This window comes from Pundamilia nyererei, unplaced genomic scaffold, assembly GCF_000239375.1.
Source record: "Pundamilia nyererei isolate P.nyererei 1_Seehausen unplaced genomic scaffold, PunNye1.0 scaffold00301, whole genome shotgun sequence".
NCBI lineage: Eukaryota > Metazoa > Chordata > Actinopteri > Cichliformes > Cichlidae > Pundamilia > Pundamilia nyererei.
Window position 1 is genome coordinate 116785 of NW_005187702.1, and position 17777 is coordinate 134561.

The following is a 17777-nucleotide window of genomic DNA, read 5'->3' on the forward strand; positions in this document are numbered from 1 at the left end:
TGTTATTGCACATGTGTGGATGTGTGTGTTTGTTCAGTTAAAGTCTTTGTTGTGGAGTCTGACAGCAGTGGGGAGGAAAGACCTGCGAAATCTCTCCGTCCCACACCATGGGTGCCGCAGTCTCCCACTGAAGGAGCTGCTCAGTGCTGTCACAGTCTGATGAGAGAGAAACTCCAGCTTTTATCTCATTTGATTGGAATTTTAATTCTTAGGTGTGTGTTTTTTTTATTTATTTATTTAGTATACAAGATTAATCAGTAATAACTAATTAACTTGTTACAGTGTTATGCAGATTTCAGTGTCTGTAGAGTCAGTGACTTCATGACTGATTTGGTGTCATCACAGTGTTTTGGTGTCCCTTCGATTCCCTTGGGCTGCTGTCTGAGCAGAGCTAATTACTCTCCGCTCAGCTCGTTCAAATGACAAACTGCAGAAATTTTAGACTTTTTTGAAATAGAAGTAATCCCACCACTTTCAAGAGCCTCTTCAGTTTATTAGCACTGTTTATCCTCTCTGGTGATTTGCTGGAGAAGACACTTGATTTATTGAGAGTTTCAGAAATCCAGAGAGGACACAGGCAGTTTTTCCTCTTCATGTATTTCTGGTGAGAGCGGTGGGTGTGGGGAGTATTACAAATGACTCTTCCAAAGCAATAAAGTGTGAACAGCGTCGGAAACCAAGCGGTGAGTATCAGTAAGCTGCCTGTCACTGTTTGTTACAGATTGGAGTCTGAACAAAAGCGTCCCGTCCAATTTGTCATGTGATGGCAAATCTCAGCAGCTAAAATCAGTCTGTACCTCCAACGAGGGCAAGCTGAAACATCTTCTTTCTTGTTTTTTTTAAAATATATTGCCTGTGGAGGATCATCAGGACCTGGCGACCTGATGTTCCTCTCCCATGCCCCAAGATTTAACCTGTGATGCAGATCCTACGACTTAGTTTTATGTCTGGGCCTCTAATCAGCCATGTGGTATTTGGACCTCCCAGCCAGGCCCCGGCCATGTCACACAGCATTATCATGGCACACTGAGGCCCCGTCTGAAGCGCCTTCTTGTCAGTGTCAGTAGGCTAATTTCAAACAATTACACAGGAGCTCTCCCTCCCTGTTGTCGTGTTCTCTCAGCGTCCTCCTTATTAACTTTGTTAGGCACGCTCAACTTATCTGCTGGACCCAGACACCCACATACTGATATCACTGTGTGTGCTTGGCAGAGCTGGGAGCTTCTTTTTTTTTTCTAGTGCTACTGTGATACTTGAGTTTCATTAGTCTTACTGACTTTGTTTTAACACATTTAACGTATTTAGAGGAATCCCTTATAGGTTAAATTAATTAGAATTTTCATAAGTGAATGAATTAATTCATTGCCATCAATGATATAATATAAAATATGATAACATATCTAACATTGTGTTGTTAACCCACACAGGCAGAAAAGGAGCTTGAAACAATGTCAAGAATGCTTTTTTAAAAATGTAATTTATCAGATGAAAACATCAAGTTTGCTTCTTTAAATTACATTTTTTAATAGGGGGGGAAATAAATTGTCTTTATTTTAACAGCTGTGTACCTGAATGCTGTTTCCTATATTTATTTCTCTTACGTAGCAGAAATGTACTATCTTAGATGGAGCTTGAAGGCTGTTTTTAAATATTTATTTGAAGTGCACACTGATGGCTCTAAATGATTATACATTTTAAGTGGCTTGTTCTTGTAAAAATAGGCTTTCATATATTTAGTTTGGCCCTGATTTCTGTCTGCAGGTGTTCCTCTCAGCTGTGATGCTGAGATCATCCTGCATTTAATTCAGCAGGTGAAAAGTTTTTCTTTTGACTTTGAGGTAAAAGCATCAGGGTTGACCTCTTAACATTTAGGAAACTTAAGCTTATGGATGTGATCAGTAGTTGCAGTTCTAAACACGTCACAAGTCCTTCTTTTGTGAGAATCACTGTGAGAGCATTCGTGTGGGGCGATCGTGGCTTAACAGTCGGCAGTTCGTCTTTTAATAGGAAGGTTGCCGGTTCGAGCCCCGGCTCGGACAGTCTCGTCGTCGGGCAAGACACTTCACCCGTTGTCTACTGGTGGTGGTCAGAGGGCCCGGTGGCCCCAGTGTCCGGCAGCCTCGCCTCTGTCAGTGCGCCCCAGGGTGGCTGTGGCTACAATGTAGCTTGCCAGTGTGTGAATGACTGAATGTAGTGTAAAGCACTTTGGGGTCCTTAGGGACTAAGTAAAGCGCTATACAAATACAGGCCATTTACCATGTGTGTTACAAGTCCTTGGCAGGGGTTAGATGCAACACACACCCTTTCCCCACCTGAGCCTTTGATCCTGCTCGGATCTTTCATCAGATACATGCAGAAGGAGATAAGAGCCCCTTATCAGGGCACTGCTGGTAAATGTTAGCTGTTTATCCATCTTGGAGATGACGTATTTTTTTCATGCTTTGAATAAAAGCCTATAGCAGACAGCAACAGACACGGGTGTAACAGGTAGCAGTGGCAGCCAAACATTTAAAGGGTTTTTAGATTTGTTACTGTAACTGTGGCATCAGTGAGGTTTATTAGGAATGGAGAGAAGCATATCTGCAACTTTTTTTAATGCTGGTCTTTTGACCCTGTCTGGATTAATTGCTATCCTACCATCTGCAGTTTCTGGGAAAATACATAGAAATTTTGGTGCATGTGGATTGATCATGTATCGTATATATCGTACCGTATATGCAGTAGGCGGCTGACTGATCCACTCTCAACAATGGGGAACAATAACAATTCTCAATTATAAATGATGTTACTGAATGCATTTGTGGCAGATGTGTAAATGTCAATCGTTTTAGGGGCTAAAAAATAAAAAATAAAGCTGATGCAGAAGTGTCAAAAATGCAGTCTGAGGATTCCCCACAGACTGTAATATGAAAAATCCGAGATTTAAAGAGTAAAAATATTTACAGCCCAGTGCAAAAAAAGGAAATTTAATTAAAGATATGCAGAGAAATTTTTAAAATAAACTCAACTCTTCAAATTGTATTGAGAATAAAGGGCATTTCCAGTATTACTCATCTTTGACAGGTGTTTACTTGTTTGTGCTGAGCATTTGATTATATTAAAGGAAACTAAGGACAATTTCATTTTCACCAATCAGTAAATTTTATTTTACAGTAAGCCTGTTTTTCCACTAGCCAATATTGGCGTCTTATTTGTTATTACAGTGAATTACAGCTGTGCCTTGCTAAACTAGCTAGTTTACCAGCACTAGTGTTAACTGACAAATGAGAGACTCCCACAAATAGCTGAAATCAACAAGGTTTTTGGCTCCTGTTTACCGGTATTTAGATAAAAACTGAGTAATTAAACTTTTTTTCTTTGCATAATAAAAAAATAATTCTCTCTGTGAAGGTAGCCGTGAGGTGGCCTTTGTCTACGCTATCTCCTCAGCTGGAGTGGTTTACACACTGGCCCAAGCCTGCAGCCAAGGTGAGTTGGATTCTTGCTCCTGTGATCCCACCAAGAAGGGCTCATCACAGGATGCCAAAGGCTCCTTCAACTGGGGAGGCTGTAGTGACCATGTGGAGCATGCCATACGCTTCAGCCAAGCCTTCGTGGATGCCAAGGAGAGGAAGGAGAGGGATGCCCGTGCACTCATGAACCTGCACAACAACAGAGCTGGCAGGAAGGTGAGGAAGCACTGAATGGATAACTGACTTTAAAGTCCTTCGGTTTTACCGGAGACACTAAAATTACATAACTTTTACATTTTCATCCAACATTTTAAGAATCTCAGAAATAGAAACACATTGATAAAACGCTGAAAATGAATTTGACTGTTTTTAGATCTACATAACATCATTACATTTGTATCTTGGGCTTTAAAATCTTAAATTAGTACCATTCACTCACCAGTTCTACTAAATCTGTTTACTGTTGTGCTCCCCAGGCTGTGAAGCGCTTCATGACACTGGAGTGTAAATGTCATGGTGTCAGTGGGTCATGCAGCATCAGGACCTGCTGGTTGGCCATGGCTGACTTCCGCCGCACAGGTGACCATCTACGGAAAAGGTACAACGGTGCCGTGCAGGTTGCAGTGAATCAGTATGGCACAGGCTTTACGGCCGCTCACACACACTTCAAACGTCCCAGCAAGAATGACCTCGTCTACTTGGAGGACTCACCAGACTACTGCATACGGGACCACGAGTCAGGTAAACACTGACCTTTACCATTTGGATCTGTTGGATCCCAGTAAGCAGTGAGTGGAAAACGTACCTGTCAAAGACACATAAACATCCAGTTCAGACCATTTAGAGGTTTGTTTAATCACTTCCAAATTACATGCTGAAAAATGTTGATTTGTAATCTGGTCAAACAAGCCTAAATGCTCTAATTTACTCAATTTAATAAACCAGATCAAAACCAGAGTAAATACTCTGGAACTTAAGTGCATCACTTGAACAGCACAGCTGGTTGGTATCCTTAAAAGAGGAGGTGGTGTGAACAGATTTTCATATGCTTGATTTCAAGAAGCTGATTGAACTGCATCTCTAAAACACTTCCACTTTGCTGGCATCTCAAACGTGTCCATCTTCTACTTTTACTGTCACCATTGTGTACCAGAACGTGTTAAAGTGGCTTTTTTGTTTTGTTTTGGGGTTTTTTCCCATGACTTTTCTGGGACCAAAGCACGCACACCTAACAAACCCACCTCCACCCGCACCTGTAGTCCCAGTGGACCACTGTTCACACCATCACACTGATCACACTGGATCGAATGGTGCATTTGATCCAGTTGGAAGTTAGAAATTTGAAAGCTGGCAATTCCAGCTTTCAGAATGCGTGAAACATGCATTACTCACACTGCCAAGTCTAAACAGTCCACACTGGTGAGTGTGAAAAAGCACTCTTCTTTTGGCAGGCAACTTCTTGCCATGTCAGCAGTACCATACATGTACTGACAAAAACACACTTTGAGTCTTTCATACACAATATACAGCCGAGGACTGTTAAGCATCACGTGTTTCATAGACCCGCTGTCTGTGTCAAGCAGTCACTGGGATGTCAACCATTGGTTTTGAAGTCTGCTTCAGTGTTAGGTTTTTGGCTACTGCCATGTTAACAGCTAACTCTAATTAGTACACTGAGTAACAGACTAGCAGTTTTCCATAATTGTAGTGTAACTTGCTACAACTGAAAACAGATTTCTTGGGTGGGCTGCACCGCACGGCAGACCTTATTATTTGTCAGATAATTCCATTGCAAATACTCCAGAATGAGCCTCTTCACCGTGTTAGTGCTCCAAAGGCACAAACGGGCTGTAAACATGTTTATTTCTGTTGGTCATTTTAACACGGCGAGTCTATGAGCACGGATTACTTTTGGAGCCAGATTCAGAGGATCTTCTGTTTTTTGCAGTTTAGGAATATTTTTCAGCCACCGAGGCTGTTAGTGAATGTTTCAAAGTGCAAAAATGTTATTTTGCTGTCCTGTTTCTCAAAACTTCAAGGAAGCAAAAAATGTTTTTTCCTTTGCCGTTCAGATTTGAAGAAGCGTCCACACTGAAAACTGATCTTTAACTTTAGATGACATAAAATGTAGTTGTGTTTCAGCAACTACGGTGGCTCTGGGTGTGTGTGTCATAAGCGTGTTCGTGTGAGGGCAATGTAAAGCTACAACAGCAGAGCAAGCGTGAGAAAGAAAATGTTTGCGTTTGAAAAGCTTATGAGAGAATGAAGATAAAGGCCATGAGAGAGTGTCTTGAGGTGGAGGTGAATGCCTGACAGGCGGCAGATGATCCGTGGCGATCGGGTGTCAGCCAGTTTAAGACCCATTACACACTTCTGTAGGCTGAAATCTTAGAGGACTACACATCATTATAAATCACCAGTGCTGGAGAAACACACGCACACGCACGCGCACGCACACACACACACACCTGAGGGCATGATTGGCCTGCAAAATGGGAGAGATTTCAGTGGCAGAGCACCAAACACACACATTTTAGAGGTGTGTGTGTGTGTGTGTGTGTGTGTGTGTGTGTGTGTGTGTGTGTGTGTGTGTGTGTGTGTGCGCTGAAATACTCCACCCAGACATAATTTCTTTCTTTTTTACAATTTAATCATTCATTGAGAAATTTAGAAGTGAGAGACTTCCTGGGAGGTAGGAGCAGTGAATATTCTCATGAGCAGAAACATAATTTTTTAATCTCACTAAATCGTGAAAGTTTTTTTTTCTGTTATTTTTGTTGTGTTATTTGTTTTGGGGTTTTTTTGCTTTCTGTTAGTGACTGATGTTAGCTGTAACTTTCACCACCATGTGGCACTGTTTTTGAATGAGTGCTGTTGTTTTATCCATTTCCTCAGAAAGCTTGGCCTTTGCTGCCGCTGTAAATACGAGAGTGTTTTTGTTAACTTGGGCGGCTGAATCTCTACACTATTGGTGGACAAATTGGTGTTACACAAATGTCCAGCCGTGCTGTAGTGATTATTGTAAAACAGCTCAGTACATCTGTGTGCTGTATTTCAGCCCAGTGGTAGTTTTGAAAGTTTTAAGCTTTTTAAGTGCCCTTAAAGATTTTCACTCAATTCACATGAAACCACCCAACCTAGAAAAATAAAACAATAGTAATAAAAACAGTTTTGTGATGCTATAGCACAGTGACATACCTATTCCATTATTATTTCTGACTAATGGGATCTGCCATTACAGATTTTTGCAGATTCCAAAGAACTATAATTGACAGCATATACTAAGAAAAATGAACTTTTATCATAAAATATAATTTCCACCCTCAGAGAAATAATTAAACTGCTGTACATCACATGATCGTCTCTCTTAAATAACTGAAAATAAAGAATAATGAGTTTTACCACAGCAAACAAAAGCAGGTGCAGCAGATTTAGAGAATAAAACAAATGCAAGTGGATGGATGTGACAAACATCTTATTTAAATACATATATGCACAAAATGTTATGAATAAATTATTATTGCATTCTGTCAGTACTTTATATGAACCTGTTATCACTGAAAATCATTCAGAAACTGCTGTCGGATCGCACAGTTTTTGGCTGGTGGGAATTCAGAGAACATGGCACATGTGCGGTTAATTTCTCTCCAGTAGCATACAACACAATAATAACTGCAGCTCATTAACAGCTGTGCAGTCTATCAAGTTTTAAGTTCAGTTTTGGCTTCACAGCTGTTAATAGTACAAGGTAACTGAGTTTCGTATCTCAGTGATGCTTTTGTTTTGGCTTTCAGCTCCTGATTTATGTCTGCCTCTCTCTAACAGATCAAACTCACCCCCGGCTGGGCTGTGATAGTTTTTGTTCACAAGAAGTAAAAAATGAAAACTATGAAGTTGTTCTTCAGAAGATTAGATTTCCTATTGATGCTTATGTGAAACACACAAAAACCTTAGATGGTCTGTAGAACTGTAGATCCTCTGACTGTGCACAGGATCTTCTAGGAATGGTGATTCTGCTTTCCAGAGAATTGATGGGTCAGTGGTTTTGAACATGTTGATATCTTCTCTCAAATATAAGATACTCTTATTAGATCTGTAGTAAAAGTTACAGTGGCAGGGTACTCAAACAAGGCATGAACCACTTTCCTGACATTGAAAACTCAGGTTTAAATCTGAAGTTACTGCACTAAGCACCTAATCCTGCTTTGTCTAAAGGCCCCTGGAGGTCTTAGGCCCTGCTTTTGGGAACAAGTTGAGGCATTACAGCAGACATGGAAGTTTTATGGGATGTGTACATGTAAGCAGGGTGAGGTTACACACACACACACACACACACACACACACACACACACACACACACACACACACACACACAGTGGGCCTCTCATGAGAACGTAACATACGCCTTCTTTAAAGACCAACTCCCATGAGACAACCACAGACTTACAAACTCGCTCTCAATCATAACATGTACTGTATGTAGAGTCACCTGCTCCCTCTTTTTGGTTGCACAACCATGAAAAGTAATCAGCCTTTCTCCCAACACACACACACACACAGACACACACACGTGCACGCGCTCTGAAAGACATGCAAACTCGCCTTCACTCGTGGAAAGAAACAGACTAAATCTGTTCTCACACACAAACCACAAACAGGCTCGGGGCCCACAGAGATAGCGAGACGGCCCCTCTGTGCCTCTTTAAAGTGTGAAATCAATTTCCCTCAGCCCTGAGGCTCAGGTGCTAAACTCATCTCTCGGCGCCCCCTCATCTTAATTCAATAAGCAGACGCAGGGCGATCGAGGGCTGTGAGGAAGACTCTGGCCGTGATGTCACCCCTAGCAGTGCTGCATACTTTGGATGACGGGCGGGCACGCTGCCAGAGAGGGGAGGGCTTCGGGTCATGTCCAGACATATTACCTGGCGAGGGAATGGTGCAGAAGGAGCGTACACGCAGAGCGAAGCAGAATGTAAACACGAGCAAATTCCAGAACAATGTTTGAGATGGTACTTGAAGCCAATTTTTTCTAAACCTTTATTTATACAGGAGAAGTCAGCAGAACACACACATGCATTCTTTTTCAGTAACACTTGTGCTTTACAGTCAGACAGTAACAGTCACACCTGCCCAGCAGAGCAGCAGTCCTCTGCTGGCTGAACATCTGCAGCTCAACAGCACTAAAGTTCAGATGTTTCACAGCAGCTTTATCAAGATGTTGAAGTGAAAAGGCTGCGAGATTAAAAGCTACGAACGACTGCAGCGTTATCGGTTACACCAGAACTACTTTGATCATAAAAAGCTTTTTCTCAAGCTTCACATCAACAAAATCTAGATTGTGGAAACGATCTTTTTTTTTTTTTTAAACCACCAGTAAATGGATCAAACATAAACAATTTCAAAAACAAAAAAGTAAAGTAAATAAAGACTTAAATGCAAGCTGTTTGAACTAGCAAATATATGAGCACCATGTTCTTCAAGGACTTAGTCATCAGTTTGTTGTCACTCTGGCAGACGAGGGTCCTCAGGACGATGTTACTGCCATGCAAAGGTGCACATCCCCTAATGGCTGTGACCTCTTTCAGCACATATCTTATTGTTATAACAGTCTTTTCTACTGTAATATGATCCATCAGGTGCATGTGTATAAATAACCAGTCCAAGATATCTAATATCCCCAGGTTCAGCTCCTGCCAGGACATGGCTCATTCCATATAAAATCAGTCAAATCTGAAAAGATTCATTCATGACTCTCTCAGAATATGCTCTTCATTCTGCTAATAATTAGAATAATCGACACATTTGAAGAAGTCACACAATATTTTAGCCTCTGTCCTGTAGACCTCTGTCAACCTGCATAGGGCTGGGTTGAAATTTGGTACTTTTTCCACTTGATTTTTTTTATATTCTCAAGTAGTGTGTCTTTTTAGTTTATTCAAAGGGGGGGGACAGGTGGGGGGCAGGCAGTGATTTTCCATGGAATGACCTACGTGTCCAAGACAACTCAACTAAGAGGCATCTGGGAGGCATCGTGGTCAGATGGCTAAACAACCTCATCGGGCTCCTTTTGATGCTTCGACGCTGAGGAGCAGCAGCTTGACTCAGTCTCTCCTGAATGACAGTCGTTCAACTCATAAAATGAAGAAAAGACGTGAATGAGAATTCAGAAGGAAAGGCTGATTGCACTTTCACTAATGTGTGTAATTATGCAACAAGATATTGAACAGAATTGTAGAGAAGAGTTGTAAACTGCACATATCTGACAGATATATGGATGCAGCTTCTTCTTGGTAAAGTTTGGGGGGAAGAAAGGCAAAAAACAATATTGTTACACAGAAACATAAATATCTCAGTCAAAAAGAGAGATGAAGTCTTTCTCTCAATACAATACTCAATACTCCCGAACTCCGCAAATCCTAAATGATGTTATTTGGATATTTTGAATAGCATTACCAGCTCTGTGATGACTCATTAAAAAGTCGATATTTTATAAAAGCCAGGCCGTGAGAACCTTGTTACTTGTTACTGCTTCCTGGACGTCTGCTGAGCATGAAATCAAAAACCGTGAAAGAGTATGACTTCAGCGCAGATTGTGTCACAAAAGCGTCCATTCCCATGTGTTTTATTTTGGCTGAAATCATAGGGATGATCCTTTCCCACACCCGGCGCATCTGTGTTTGTTGTGCTGCTATCAAAGAGAAGTTATCTGGAGATCTAGACACTATAACCCAAACGCTCTGCTCACAGCGGTTAGATAGAAACGTGTGAGATTCTGTTGGGCTTGATCATCCAAAGCAGACTGAAAACACTCCTGTTGCTCATGTTTAACATCAGTGGATCAAAGCTGCTGAAACTGCTAAAAAAGTCCCTCTAAAAACTCCTGTGGATGGTTTTGAGTCGAATCTGCAGGCCTACACAGCTTCATCATAAATTGAGCTCCAGCTATTCCTTCTGCATACAAAGCTCGGGTACGCTAACTGTGTTTGTGGCGACGTAAAGTGTGTGTGTGGGTAACTGGAGTTGGGATTCAGGAGAAAGTGAGTGTGTACAGTATCTGTGTGTGTGTGTGTGTGTGGGCGATGGATGTCTCCTGTAAAATGAACAGCTGATGAAGTGTGGGAGTGCAGGCTGATGGCTCCTATCATCAATCTCTCATCTCACTTTCGTTCATCTTACTTATCCCCCCCCCCAATCTCATCTTCACCGTACTGGCATTATACTCTGCTCCTATTGGCTTCTAAAAACTAATAGAACCGTTCTAATTGGCCAAATTGTGGCTCAACTGCTGCCAAGTCACATTCCACGATGCTATAGTCCATTTTTTAAGCATCAGTACCATTACCTTCATGAACACTTTTCCTTTATTCCTTTAGGACGTCCCAGTTATTTCCCAGCAGGGTTGTCACTTCTTAAACTAGAAATCACAGGCAGTGTAGGTGTTAAACTGTTCCATCAGTAAATCTCCTTTTGGAAGGAAACTACTGAAACATGTTTTTGCTTTTAGTGAGTAAAAATGTCATTCAGTGGAAAAACTGCAGTAGGAAGTGATCAGAAAGGCAGATCCTTCTACTGTAGTATGATAGATTAATATACTGGTGAGAAAAACACTTTTCAAGGTAAATACAGACTTTTCCTCATTTTTTTAAGAACCTTTAATTACGAAGTAGACTTAAACTTGGCATTTTACACTATGTAGCGATAAAGCAGAATAAAGTTTACATCTAATGATTATAATTTTGATCATGTCCATGTTTTTAGTTTCAGCGCTCGGGAGCAGCTCCTTGTCTTTCTCTTGACTTATAAGATCACATTTTGTGGTCAACTTGAAAGAAAGGCTGATGTGTAATATAGAAGTGAGGTCAGAGGTCAAATGTGACATTTTAAATCTTTATGCCATTCTTTCTATACGTTGACACAGCACACTTGTAAGAATCATAGTTTCTACAGCTTTTTGTCAGTTTTCTACCAATAAATCAGTGAGTTCACCTTGAAGACTTTGGTGGAAGTATCGTTAACATGTCCCCAGTCTACCTCCCCTAAAAAGTATCAGAGTTGTCAGAATTAATTTAAAACTTTTTTAGCTATCGTGTTTACAGACAGAGTGACATGCACACACTACGCATGCTGTCAGAACGTCCTGTCCGTCGAGGCGTGGACTCCGCTCTTGCCAGGTGGGGCCTCGATGTATCAGACTTGGGTGTCCAGATGAGATCTGAGAAATTTGGAGGCTATGTCAACACCTCATACTCATTGTTGTGCTCCCCAAACCATTCCTGAAACACTGTTAAATGACCGAGGATCCTGCTGAAAGAAGTCACAGCCATTAGGGGGGGGGTACCATCATCTGCAACCGTGCTTAGGCAGGTGGTGTAAGACCCACATGGATGGGAGGACCCAAGGTTTTACAGCAGAACATAGCCCAGAGCGTCACACTGCCGCCACAAGCTTGCCTTCTTCCCATAGTGCATCCTGGTAGCAAGTGTTTCCCAGGTAAGTGACGCATATGGACCCGGCCATTCACATGATGCAAGAGAAAAACCTGAATCATCAGACTGGCAGCCCATCACCCTTTCTCTAGTTTGCCAAAGTTCCTTCCTTGGACCAGTTTTGGTAGATACTGACCACTGCAGACCAGGAACACCCCACCAGAGCCGCAGTTTTGGAGATGTTGTGACCCAGTCGTCTGCCCATCACTTTTTCCTACCTCTAACACGTTAGCTTGGAAGACAAAGTGTGTACACTCTCTACTAAACTAGTGTTCGGTGTTTATGTTCCTTTGATACATTGTCTAGGTTTTGATTTTCCACTGTTAATAACTTATGTTCTCACCATTAGGGTGGGTCCCACAGATCAAAAACTCATTTTAAATTAATAGTCATACTGTGCTAAATTTATTCTCACTGACCGCGTCTCATTTGCTCTCTCTCCAGGGTCGACGGGGACAGGTGGGCGGGTCTGCAACCGGACATCCCGAGGTGTAGATGGCTGCGAAGTGATGTGCTGTGGCCGTGGCTACGACACGTCTCGCATCAGCCGCACAACCAAGTGCGAGTGCAAGTTCCAGTGGTGCTGTGCAGTCCACTGCCGTGACTGCCACCAGCAGGTCGACGTGCACACCTGTAAGGGCCAGACGTGACCTCGCCACCACTAAACTTGACTGACGCCTCATATCGGGCATCCAGAGTCCCCCCCCGTTCCTCCTCAGCTCTACCTGATGTCTTGTTACGACAATCTAACTGATAATCTCGAGTCTGTCTTTAGTTCTGAGCCCTCTGAAGGTCTGTTAGGTTTTCAGACACTTTTTTCTTTTCCTCACCAAAAAAATTCACATCTTTTTCTTCTTTTGGATGCTACGTGGAAAGAACTTCCAGACTCAGAGACATTTAAAGCCTGACTGCTGAATGTCTGTAGCTGTTACTTTGAGAATGTATCAGTCAAATCATGCTTCAGATTCCTGCTGAACCAACACAAAAAATACTATTGAGACTAACAGGCTAGCATTTGATCTGCTGGCTCCAGTTGTGATGGTTTGGAGATGAACTGTTGCTTAAACAGGCCCCAAGGACTGACCAAGTATATACTGAAATATAACTTAAATTATGTGTAATATCTTTTATAGTTTTGTTGAATCAACATGCATGGAGGTGTTTGGTCTGCTCCTGTGAAGCCTTCAACACCTCTAGTTTAACACATAGCAGCTCTCCACACAGTTTATCAGCTTGTTGTTTAGATTTGTTCTCGTGGCACCTTACACTTGTCAGCAAACCATTTACAACATAAAGTACGACCAGCGTTCTTTTCCCCTGCGTGCTTTCAGTGTAAGCTGTTGTCACACCACTCTCATTCAACATAGCGTATCACAAGCTTCTCTCTCGCTTTCTGTCTGCTCATTAGAGGCTTTCTGCTCCAGAGGTACCACCATATGCACAGAACATGGTCCTTCAGCTGTTTTCTCTCTCCATCATTAAATCTCCTTACTTAGTAGAAAACAGCAGCTGGAAAATGAGTGGACACTGTCATTTGACTCAGAAACAGTGCAAAATTAATGCAGGCAGGACCTACAGCAATTTCACTGATGTCCTACATTAGTGCCATCTTCTCCAAGTCTTTTAAAAAGGCTAGAAGTAAACCATAATGTTGATAACAGACATAGCATCTTACTGTATTTATGAGGAAAGTTTTACATTTATGACCTTATATTTTTAAGTATCTACAGGGATTCTGTTTGAATGATCATTTTCTTTTGGGTGCTCCCTTTAGAAGTCCTAACAGAAGATCAGCATCATCTCACCCTAACTCTAGCATTCTCTTCTGCAACCATATCCTCCTTCACTACATCCATGAATCTTCTCTGTGCTCCATAGTCAACATTCTTCATCCAGTATATCCACCATCTCTCCTCTGCCCATGTCCAAACCATCTCAACCCTGCCTCTCTAACTTTGTCTCCAAAATGCTCAACCCTCTGATATAATCGTTTAATCCTGTTCATCCTGGTCATTCACAATGGAAAATATTTCAACTCAACCTCATTCAGTTTTACCTCCTTTCTTCTTAGTCCCACCATCTCCAAACTGCATCGTAGTAGGTCTCCCTGTGTTACAAATCACCCAACACTTATCTCCACCCTGCCTGCACTCTCTTCTTTTGCACTCTATTGCTTTGCAGGCTATTTAAAGCAGCTTCACTGCTCTACCAGTTCCCTTTTCTTCCACACACTTGGATTCTGTCTACTGACTTTCATCCCTCTTCTCTCCAGCGCATACCTCCACCTGTTCCCTACTTTCACTACAGATCAGTGCCATCTGTCAACCTCTCCATCATCACTGCAAACAAGAAAGGGTTCAGTCAATCCCTGACCTTGAACCTATCTGGCACTCTTACAGTCCTCCTACGTCCTTCACCAGCTTCACATAATCCTCTGACACTCCTCGTGCAGTACCACAGTGCCTCTCTTGGGCCCTTATATCCTTCTCTAGGTCCACAAAGACGCAGTGCTACTCCCTTCGACCTCTATACTTCTGTCAACACTCTCAAAGCAAACATATTTGTAGTGCGCTCTCTCAGCAGAATGCTGCTCACTCATCATTACCTCTCTTCATAACTTAGCTTTAACAACTCTTTCCCATTGCTTTGAGATATAATTCATCAGCTTTATCCCTCTGTGTTACAGCTCTGCACATCAGCCTTGTTCTGGAAAATCACTATAAGTAACTGATCATTAAGATAGTCTAAGGGGTATTGTAGTCAACATCTTGTTAAAATAAATGCTTGAAAACAGTTAAAATATCTAGAACTAGAAAAAAATAATCAGAAATGCTTTTTCTTGTAGTTAAAATGCGCATTTTGTCATTGTTTCTTAGAAATGTGTTAATAACTAGGACCTCTGTTTACATTTCACTGTTATTGTGCCTGCTACCAATATTAGAATAAGGAGCAATATTCAAGCAGGACTCTGTGAAATCAAACATCATCAGTGACAAACAGGAGAGGCGGCGGCCTGAGCAGTCATTATACACTGAGGAATACAAGTAAAGCAAACTAGCAGCTGTTCTCACCAGTTGCTTCATTAGATGTAATACATGTCCTGTCTGTAAATTGCACATCAGCTGTGTAAGATTAAAATATAAGCCTTACAACTGAACTCTACAGAATAAATGGTTTCAACTTACACTGTGTCCAGATTTAAAGAGTCTCATGAACAAAAACACATGAATAGATTCTGATTTCTCTGACTAGTGTTCTGTTAACTGGACAAACTTCTCAAGCAGCTTGTTTAGCTAGATTAATGCACCCTGGTGATGAGGTCTGAGTCACAGTTCATCATTAAGATGCATTGCTTTGGCACCTTGTGGAAGCTGGTACACATCCAGACATGCTTGAGCATTGCTTAGGTCGTTTCTGTGGGAAGGAAATCGCAGTGGAGACAATCTGCATAACTAATGACGTCACCAACCCTAAGGGACCAGCAAATCCTTGAATGGTGCAAATATGCAGAACCAGTTCAGGACTGGGCACTGGGTTAGTGGGAAAGGACCTGAGTTGTTGACTTGTATTCAGAGCTATATCTGGGATGTCTAAGTCAGACAGCACATGCAAGCTTGGTTAGCAAGCAGTTACTATTAAACATATCACTTCACAATACCTGCAACACAAACTTTTTACACCACACTGAAAGCCACAACAACTGTCTGATAATTCCATCAAAACGCTCCAACAGTCACCAACAGTGAGCGGACTGCAAATGGAAGCAGGCTTGCACAACAGCTTAAGCTTCGCTGTTCAAATGTATCCCACAACTTTTATAAACTATAGAGAAATAAAACTGTTTGTTGTACCAGGCTGTGAATGTGTCTTCTAATGCTGTTTAGTTGAGCATTTTACCATCAAACTCGATGACGACGGACTTGCAATAAGCTGACGTGGAGCTTCAGCAGTTGCAGGAACAACTTTTCCACTGTGGAGTGAGCTTTTAGTTTGAGAATGAACGCTCCAAATATGTGATGGATCCTGCAGAGAAACAAAACCCAGCCGGTTGTATCTGGTGGTGCTGGTATCAAGGTCAGCTGATTTCAGAGTATGTGGGACAGCCAGTAAAAACACTGCATTTTTGCAGCAATACACAAAAAGTCCTTTATTGTATTTTTTTTCCTTTTCACCTTTTTAATGATGGCAATTGATCATCTCTTTTTGTACAACAAAAGAACAGCTTTAAATGACTGATAACCCAAAGAAATGCAAACATATCAAATAAAGTCAAAACCAATTCTGGGTGTTGTTTAGCATTTTTGTTTCGCGCCTCTCCTCGGATTCCCATCTGCTCTCGGTTTGGTTTGAACTTGGCACAGAGGCGCGTCAGTCTAGTCCACTGCAGTGTTCTGGATTTCAGTTCAGCTGTTTCTGTCCAGATAGAGGTCTGCTCTTGGTGCTGGTCCTGGGTCTGATTCCTGGTCCGGTCGGCCCATCTGTCGGTCGGGGTCAGATGCGGGTGAGCTGGTGCCAGAGGCTGGATGGCAGGATGCTTTCCACCTTCTCCATGATAAAGTTCAGAGGAGCAAACAGTGTGCTGAGGAACTACAAAGAGACAAATACAGTCACACAAACAGAATGTTAACAGGGCAGCCAGCATCTTTTCCCTGAAACACACCACGCTGCATTCTGGCTGCAATGTGGCCACAGGAACTGACTGCATCCAATTCTACCAGATGGAACAAAACGGTATCGGAGACACGCAGCAGTGTATCGAGCCACCACTTTAAGCACTTTTTTTGTTATCTAATAAAAGCAATTTTACATAGGTGCTGCATCCCTCACAGAGCTGTGGTGTGTAGATGGAGTCAGGTTCATACTATCTAATAACATGTCTCCCTGACTGCTGTTTATAAATGGACAACTGATAGCAAGACTCCCAAATTAATTTATATTAATATTTGGTTTGTAGACAATGTGATATTTATCTGGATGGTTAATATAAACTTTGAATTGACATTTAAAAAAACAAAAAACATTTTAAAGAGTGCCTAAGTCGACAGGATAGGGTGGTGGCTGTGTATATCACCTGTACATAAAAGATGAACACTGCTTCTCAATGTTGCAGTACTGTCTAACAGTCAGCAGGGGGCACTCCCTTAACTTGTGACATCAACAAACACTTTCTTGATGACTTCCTGGTTTCAACTGGGGGTTTCAGTACAAGCTGAGCAAAACATGGAGGTAATTTTGTAAAATATGGACCACATTTGATAAAGACGGGAAAGGTCAGCAGCTGTCGATGGCAGGTCAAACTTTGACAAATAAGAAAAAGGCTGCATAACCGTGTGTCTGAATTATCTGAAGGTTTGGGGGATTTTCCTTTATTTTCAGCTGTGAGAACAAATAAACTTTCCACTTCTGCAGCATGAATCCTCCATCTGTGTACAGTGCAATTCAGGCCTCATTCTCAGATTGGCAGTCTGACAACAACTAGCAAGGAGGAGGTGAGGGGTGATAGGGGCTCCACCTGAGCAGCTCACGGAAGTTCCTACTGTCTTAGATGTCAGATAAAGGTCACGAAGAGGGTTTTTTTCTTTTGGGCGGGGGGGCAGAAAGAGACTCCACCTGCATGTGTGAGCTGGGCAGCTGGTGGTTTGAGGATTGCTTCACACATCAGATCTCACATCTCCATTTTAGCTTCAAAGAGCACTTCAAAGTAAATGTGTGTAGTAGTGTTTGAACAGTGTGGGCGGCAGGGAGAGACCTGTCCAAGACACCATGTTAGCATGAAGTTTTATTGGTCTAGGGAATCACTGGTGACTTATACGTTTAGCAGCTCTTGTGCTGCTTTTAC

At 42.0% G+C, this 17777-nt stretch overlaps 2 protein-coding genes across 6 annotated transcripts in view; one reads left to right on the top strand and one right to left on the bottom strand.

Annotated features, from left to right (window-relative positions):
- The window catches only part of wnt2 (wingless-type MMTV integration site family member 2), a 15550-nt gene extending 2468 nt beyond the window's left edge, over window positions 1–13082 (top strand). The window contains exons 3-5 of the mRNA XM_005751138.1: window positions 3391–3668; window positions 3929–4193; window positions 12383–13082. Coding sequence (XP_005751195.1) covers window positions 3391–3668; window positions 3929–4193; window positions 12383–12588 — 749 coding nt within the window. The 3' untranslated portion in view covers window positions 12589–13082. The remainder of the gene's footprint in view (window positions 1–3390; window positions 3669–3928; window positions 4194–12382) is intronic.
- Window positions 13083–16064: 2982 nt separating this feature from the next.
- The window catches only part of LOC102209722 (suppressor of tumorigenicity 7 protein homolog), a 56941-nt gene continuing 55228 nt past the window's right edge, over window positions 16065–17777 (bottom strand). For all 5 annotated transcript variants that reach the window (XM_013915422.1, XM_013915424.1, XM_013915423.1 and 2 more), the window contains one exon: window positions 16065–16525. In XM_013915422.1, the coding sequence (XP_013770876.1) occupies window positions 16430–16525 (96 nt within the window). In that variant the 3' untranslated portion in view covers window positions 16065–16429. The remainder of the gene's footprint in view (window positions 16526–17777) is intronic.